General features: G+C 40.1%; 1 protein-coding gene across 3 annotated transcripts in view; it reads left to right on the forward strand.

Annotated features, from left to right (window-relative positions):
• vaspb (vasodilator stimulated phosphoprotein b) overlaps positions 1–7,452 on the forward strand; it is a 29,778-nt gene extending 22,326 nt beyond the window's left edge. For 2 of the 3 annotated variants that reach the window (XM_061827623.1, XM_061827620.1), the window contains exons 6-14: positions 959–1,215; positions 2,595–2,713; positions 2,890–2,941; positions 3,094–3,121; positions 3,204–3,249; positions 3,470–3,526; positions 5,573–5,642; positions 5,785–5,842; positions 5,940–7,452. In XM_061827623.1, coding sequence (XP_061683607.1) covers positions 959–1,215; positions 2,595–2,713; positions 2,890–2,941; positions 3,094–3,121; positions 3,204–3,249; positions 3,470–3,526; positions 5,573–5,642; positions 5,785–5,842; positions 5,940–5,974 — 722 coding nt within the window. In that variant the 3' untranslated portion in view covers positions 5,975–7,452. The remainder of the gene's footprint in view (positions 1–958; positions 1,216–2,594; positions 2,714–2,889; positions 2,942–3,093; positions 3,122–3,203; positions 3,250–3,469; positions 3,527–5,572; positions 5,643–5,784; positions 5,843–5,939) is intronic. The other variant, XM_061827622.1, reaches the window with a different exon arrangement.
• The last annotated feature ends 234 nt before the right edge of the window (positions 7,453–7,686 follow it).

The following is a 7,686-nucleotide window of genomic DNA, read 5'->3' on the forward strand; positions in this document are numbered from 1 at the left end:
TGATGAAACTAAAGTGGATGTGATGACCATTGTTGCCTCTGGAGGAAAAAATGAAACGCTTTTAGCCCTGAGAACACCATCCCAACTGTGAAGCATGGAGGTGGAATCATCATGTTGTGGGGCTGTTTTTGCCTCAGCAGAAACTCTTCATAAAATAGATGGCATCATGAAGAAAGCGCATTACTTACAACATAAGCCATAAAGCTCAAGCTTGGGCTCAAATGGGTCTTCTAAATGGACAATGACCCTAAGTATACTGCCAAAATGGTTAAAAAGTAGCTTGAGGATAAAAGGCAATGTTCTGGAGTGGCCATCAAAAAGCCCTGTTCTGTATCCTTTTGAAAATTTGTGAGCAGATCTGAAAAGGAGTGCGTGAGAGCATGGCAACCGACACACCTGACTCAGTTACACGAGTTCTCTCAGGAGAAATAGACCGGGATTTCAGCAGAGTACCGTCAGAAGCTTGTGGAAGCTTACCCAAAAGAATTGACCCAAGAAATGCAGTTCAAGGGAAATGCTTCTCCCTACTAAGGAAATATACAGAATGTAAACTTTTCACCTCGAAGAAAACAATATCAAATTCTCTACGGAATTTTATTTCATTATTGTGGCATTTAACAAGAGGTTTAATCTGATTTGACTTCAGACAGTGAGATGAAAAATGAAATGTATTTGCACATCTTATGTAAACATCTGGGTTCAACTGTATGTGTTAAGCTCTTTATTGGGTCCATATGCAGGCATATAATAATGATTGCAATTATATCTTGTCCTAATTGTGACCTAATTCGAAATGCAGTGCCACTTCTAAATTTGCACCATTTGTAGTCAGCTGCTAAAGTTACATATTGTTGGCCACATGAATGTCACCATTTCTATGAGTCTGAATATGCCATCAGTTGGACACAAACTTACTCAGAGCTGAGAAGATGTGCTAAAATGGCCATCTCTTTTTCAGTACCTGTTCCTCCTGCTCCACCTATGGTTTCCGGGGGTGTTGCCCCTCCACCCGCACCTCCCCCGCCGCCCGGGCCTCCTCCACCACCTGGGCCTATTCCAACTGCTAGCGCTCCTCCATCTTCAGGAGCCCCATCAGCAGGGCCCCCGCCTCCACCACCTCTGCCATCAGACATAGGGGGCATGAGTGGTGGCGGTGGTGGAGGAGGGGGCTTGGCCGCAGCCCTGGCAGGAGCGAAACTTCGTAAATTATCTAAGGTGAGTATAAAGCCAGGACTACAACGTTGTGGACACAGTTCGTAGCTTCATGAACATTATTGGTTATCACAAAGAGGCTGTTTAAACAAAGTCCAAACAGAGAACACTTTTTACAGGGCAACTTCAGTGTTGTGCTCCAAAACGTAAACCTTTTAAAAAGGTCTGTGTCTAACCACTAAAAGGCACATTTACAAGAATTCATGAATGGTAAAACACAGGGGGGACTGGTAAAGCGGTGGCCTCACAGTTCTGAGGTCCCTGGTTCAAACTTGGACTCGCCTGTGTGGGGTATCCATGTTCTCCCCATGCCTGCGTAGGTTTCCTCCGGGCACTCTGGTTTCCCCCCACATTCCAAAAACATGCAACATTAATTGGAGACACTAAATTCCCCCTAGGTTTGCTTGTGAGTGCGGCTGTTTGTCGATCTGCTGGCAACCAGTTCAGAGTGTAGCCTGCCTCCTGCGACAGCTGGGATAGGCTCCAGCACTCCCACGACCCTCGTGAGGGTAAGCGGTGAAGAAAATGGATGGATGCTAAAACACAGGCTGTTTCTTGTTTTGCTCAAATATGAGCTTGATTTTTATTTTTCCCAGCATAGTGTCTATTTGCTGTGACCAGCAGAGATGCCTACTTGCAATACTCAAACCCTCAACTCCAATAGAAGATAGATTAGGGGTCTGTGAAGGAAAATAAGTACAAAACATACAAATGACAGTCGTTAGGTGTTTTTGCAGTCAGACGGGGGTTGTTTTACAAAACCAAACAAAAAAACACTGCATCAGTACACAGACCTTTTTAAGTAAAAACTATATTTGAATCTTAGTCCATTGGAAACATTTCGACTCCTGCAAGCAAGTCTTTGAGGTTTTGCAGCAGCGAGTGCTGAATTTTGGATCTCGCCCTTCAGTGGGGAGTTAAGTGACATAGTCCCCCTCTTAATTCCACCACTATCACATCACGATTTCACAGAATAAAATACAAAAATTCACTATGCTGTAAATATGTCATTACAGCGAGAGAGGCTTCTTGCGTATTTGAGGTTGAGTGCCATTATTGCTATGGCAACAAACATACAGTAGTTGAATACTTATATTCCAATACATCGCCTCCAAGAGACCAAATCCGTACACTACAATTTAGCAATGAGTTTCCAATCACTTGCATGATAAAAACGTGAAATGGAAGGAATATACCATACTCATCAAAGATTGTTTATTATTTATAGACAATGCTCATCTCTGTGTCTTCTGACTAAACTGTCACAGTGCTATTTTATGTTGGCTGCCTGTCGTTCCTCCAGCGACCTGGTGGTGTATCAAGTTGTTGTCGGATTCCACAGAGCAGATCTTGTATAAATTCTTACCATTTTGCATTTTTAGCAGGAGGACGGACCTGCCGCAGCTCCAGTGGGCAGAGCAGATTCCAGTCGCAGCAGCAACTCTTCTATCGGAGGTGGTGGCGACCTGATGGGTGAGATGAGTGCCATCCTGGCCCGAAGGTAGATGCAATGGAAAACAATTTAAACATTCCCGTGTCCCAAAAAGTAATTGTTGTCCCCCACTAGGTTACAATTCAAACGTTTTTCATAGTTCATGTTCTTCCTTATTTGTATCATTCATTTGAAAAAAATAAAACTTGGTTTTGACCTAAAAACTAAATTCCTTGTTACATCAGGAGAAAAGCAGCTGACACTGGAGAGAAAGTCCCTACGAAGACACAAGACAATGTACGTACCTGCTTGTTAACTCATTAATTCCTACCCAAAAACTGGGCCTAATAAAATTGGGTGGACTACTACTACACTATGTGTGCAAAGATTAGAATCTGTCGCAGGATGACTCACTGTAAACAGGTCTTTATTTTTTTTTTTCTACACAGGAGGAGTCGGAGCCTCAAGGTCAAACTGGTGAGAAGCCAGGATTTGTGTAAGCTGTTGCTGTCATTCATTCCCAAAATAATGCAATGTTTATATTTTTCATCTTTGTCAGAGATCATAAGGAGACCTTGGGAGAAATCCTCTTCCACTATGACCAGGTAATTAATAATCCAGATGTAACCAGGCTGTCATTATCAATCTGTTTCACTTCAGCATTGCGTCTTTGAACTCCCCCTAACCGTTTTCCTCCATCAGTCTGCATGCAGCTTCACAAATATGCAAAATATGCGCATGCTTTTTGCACCTTTGTCAGAGTTTGCTGTTGTGACTGTCCGCCATTTCCATTCAAAGAGCAGCGTGTATATGTCTCACTAACAGGAATAACTCCGTTCCCAAGAGCTTGGACTCCACCTCCTCCTTGTCCCAAACTTCCAGGTATACATGTTATCCCATCCACTGGCACCTTCACTCCCTTGCTTTTTCATTTCTCACCCTAGTAGACAACACGGCTTACAGATGATGGAGCACACAAAAATGTACAGTGATACTTCGGTTCTCAACTACAATCCGTTCCAGAAAACAGTTCGAGAAGTGATTTTATTCGAAAACCAAATCGTTGTTTCCCATTACAATGAGTGGAAAAAGAAATAATGCATTCCACAAGCCTAAAAAATTGGGCTTTTTAAAGCATTTTTTTTAACTTTTCCTGATAATAAACTGCATAGTAGAAAAACATGTATAGTTGAAATACTTCATATGATAAAATAATTTTAGAAATATATTTATTTTTTTGTTTAAAATGCATACTTTTTTAGTAGAATAGGCTAGGCTGGGAGTGCATTGCCATATCTGTAGCGCCTCAGTCCCCAGCCTTGTAAACTTTTTTTTTTTTAACAAAAATGCAGAACTAACTTTGAAAAAGCAAATTGGCTTCTTTGGAGCTATGATTGGACACTTTGAAAAAGCAAATTGCCTTCTTTGGAGCTATGATTGGGCGTTAATACCGTAGTCCTCAATAAGAAGAAAAACAACTGTCACTACCAGGACATGTCTGTGTATAGGGGCTACAATATATAGAATAACAAAAGTGTGCCGGTTGCGCCGCGCACGTTATGTCATTTCCGTTTTTTTTGTTTTTTTGCGGGTGGCATTCGATTGACAATAAAAGAGGCCGTGGGTGGGTCATCTCCTTGCTCCACGCACATTATTTCTATTTTTTTTGGGGGGGGGGGCACGTTCGATTGACAATAACAAAGCGTGTCGTGGGTGGGTCAGCTGGTCTGGCCTCGTGCAATATGTTATTTCTGGGTTTTGTCGGGGGCGTTTGAGTACTGATTTTCGTTCGCAAACAGAAGCAAAAAAATCTCTTAAATTTTCCTTCAAAAATGGGGACGTTCGAGAACCGAGGCTTTACTGTATTGTGTTTGCACTCTTTACCTATTTATCCTTAGGAGAAAAAAGATCCACGACATAATTTGTTGTATTTCCATAGGTTGTGTGAGTTTTGGCCATTTCTGCCCTTTTTGACCAAATTACTGCCACTTTAAACGTATCATAGCTGATTGTCAAGATTTGGATTGTTTAGCCACGCTTTTATCGAGAGTACACGTGCAGTATCTTTGACAAATGTGAATTTTTATTATTGTATTTATGTTATATATATATATTTTTTGGTTTTAGAATGACCAATTATAAAATAGAATGACCAAGCCACAAAGATCTACCCACTACAAAAATGCAAAACACATTTATTTTAATGTATATTGAGGATTCTTTGTGTAAATGCAAGTTTGTGTGCCTAGCATCACCGCATCAGCCAATATTGCACAACATAATTAACTATAAGATTTTTTTCTATCTGAGTTCACGTTGATGATCACTAAACACCATACGAATGAAAATGCACACATGGACTGTCTCACTCACGTCAGTGGATTCGTCCAACTGGATTGAGAAACACTCACAAGCTCTGAAGTCCTTCCACACATCATACATGGCTTCACAGCGCCATTCCAGCTGCAGAGATTTTATTGAAGATAATATTTCCGCCTTTTTCTGTATGAAAGTGATACGCCAGCATACATACTCATGTTTGATAACATTTCTTAACCGAGGGCTTAATATAGGGGGGAACTCCCTGACTACCGTGTTTTCCTGTACCAATTGTCGTTGTTTGCACATGCGCGGTGAGCTAAAGGTCAGAAAAATAATTTTTTTTGTGGGGGGTTTCGGCACGCCGTCGCGATCGAATGTTTGGGTAGCATTTGAGCACCCATGTTCTAATCCATAAATTGTAGTAATTTAAAAATCTGGCAAAATTAGTTGATCAATACTAACTCTTTCGGGTGTGTATAGTACATGTATACACTATATATATATATATATATATATATATATATATATATATATAGTACATGTGTGCACTATATTGACTTACCCTTATGTCATTTTAGTGCTTTTTTTTCCTTTTCTGTTGCACAGGGTGAAGCCTGCAAACAACAGTAATGACACAAGTGGAGTAGATGAGTCAGACTTAGAAAAAATGAAACAGGTAACTTAATTGGGGAGCAGAGTTCTCTCTCTCTCTCTCTCTCTCACTCACTCACTCACTCACTCACACACACACACAGTCCAGTTTTGCCAAATTCATTTATTTTAAAGCTGTCTGTGACTCCTGGTAAAATTTTCTGCAGGAAATCCTTGAGGAGGTGCGAAAAGAACTTCAAAAAGTAAAGGAGGAAATTATAAGAGGTGAGAATAAAAAAACATCGATTTCTATTTCAAGTATGTACAGTATACATTTACTAAAATGTATATACGCTTTCTGTTCCTCCCTCTTTTCTCACAGCCTTTGTTCAGGAGTTGCAAAAGAGAAGCACATAGCTGATGCGTATCTGTTGTAGCAGATGGACATGATGGATGGAGGCCTGCTGGGACCTTTGCTCCTCTGCGCCATCTAATGTAGCCCAGGGATTTCTCATTTGCTCTTCTCTCTGTTTCCTACAAGCATTGCTTTCATGTCACCATGCATACATACTCTTCACGTAAGTGGTAACCCAGGGAACCTCCTCAGGCCACCATCCAACTTGTTCAAAGATCACTTACTTTTATAGTGAACCTGTCTCCCCCCTCGTTCATTTGTCCTATTTCCAATGTGTCCTCTATGAGAATCAGTTGAGAGTTACAGTCGCGGCCACACAGTACGGATTTGCTGTCATTATTAATTTTCATATCGGGTGTCTTTCTCCTACTTGTGTCCTCTTCTGCATTTACTGATAAAGCAGTATTCAGGGAAAAGATATTTGCCACATTTTTTTTTTTACTGTAAAAGCGAGATGCTGGATTGTTGGGATTTTGCTACTCTGCTTTCTCTCAACATGCAACACATTAAAAGTAGCTATACTGTACTTCTGTCAGATGTATGCCGGTAGTTTATTTCCTTTAATGCTAATTGGAAGAAAGAAAATGAATAATTGCGGACTGAGCAGAGAACCCAACTCCCTGACTTCTGCAGTATCTTTCCACCACGTGGATTTACTTCTTCTGGCACAGCACCAAGCCTTCGCTGCTGCGGGAGGAAGAACCGAGCAAATGGATGCCGATGGACAACCGGATTGCTGCGAATGAGGAGTTTTATGATGTGTGAGAAATGTATTCTCTTTTGCATTGCACTTGTTCCAGAGTAAAGTGTGAGCATGTGCCACACTGCCTTGACAGACTTCCTCCCCCCAATCACAGTCAAAATGAAATATTTGTTGCCCAGTGCAGTGTTTTTAAACTGTGCTTCTGCTGGTTATTTTCTTCAATTCTTAGCTATATTTTCTACTTTTTTGACAAACATGGCCATGAGTAGGTCAAATAATTTGGTCGTGACCAACTGCCTTGAGAATGAATATATATATATACATAGATATATATATGGATAAATATATTTGTTTTGAGGGAAAGTGGTAATGCAAATGAACTGGTTTTTCTATTTTAATTAAAATGACTGGTGAATGGGGATTTTGTTTTTTCCTTTTGTTTTCTTTTTTTTTCTAATAGAATTTAGGCTTTTTACACTGAAATACAAAGAAAACAGCTTAGAGACACTGGATTAGAAATGCCTTTATAGTCGAATACAGCTGCTTCTTGAAATGCATTTCTTTGTCTCGTCTTTTTGCATCCTAAAATGTGATCTAAGTATATTGGCGTGCATATTTTTGGTAAAATGTGCATGTAATACTGTATATATTGTATTACTCATATTAGTCAAAGCACACAGACCGGTTTGCATAGCTTCTCTGTAGGTTCACTTTCTGCTTTGTTCTTTTGAATCATCTTTTGAATTATGTGACATCGCAAGAAAAACTAAAATCCTACTTGTGGAACTCGTCCTTTTGATGCTCACAGAACTGCCGTTTCAGATTTAATAGTTTCACATAAATTTTTTAAGATCTTTTATGCGTTTTCCCCTCAACATTTTTCTTTGCTAAAGGTTTTGAGTTTGTTAATTCAAACTGCAAGGACTTGTGTAATCTACAATGGGATGAGCACAATATTTTTTATATACATGGGGAAAACCTGCAAAAACTGTTGACTTGTTATTTTGAGGT

The sequence above is a fragment of the Syngnathoides biaculeatus genome, chromosome 8 (genome assembly GCF_019802595.1).
Source record: "Syngnathoides biaculeatus isolate LvHL_M chromosome 8, ASM1980259v1, whole genome shotgun sequence".
Lineage (NCBI taxonomy): Eukaryota > Metazoa > Chordata > Actinopteri > Syngnathiformes > Syngnathidae > Syngnathoides > Syngnathoides biaculeatus.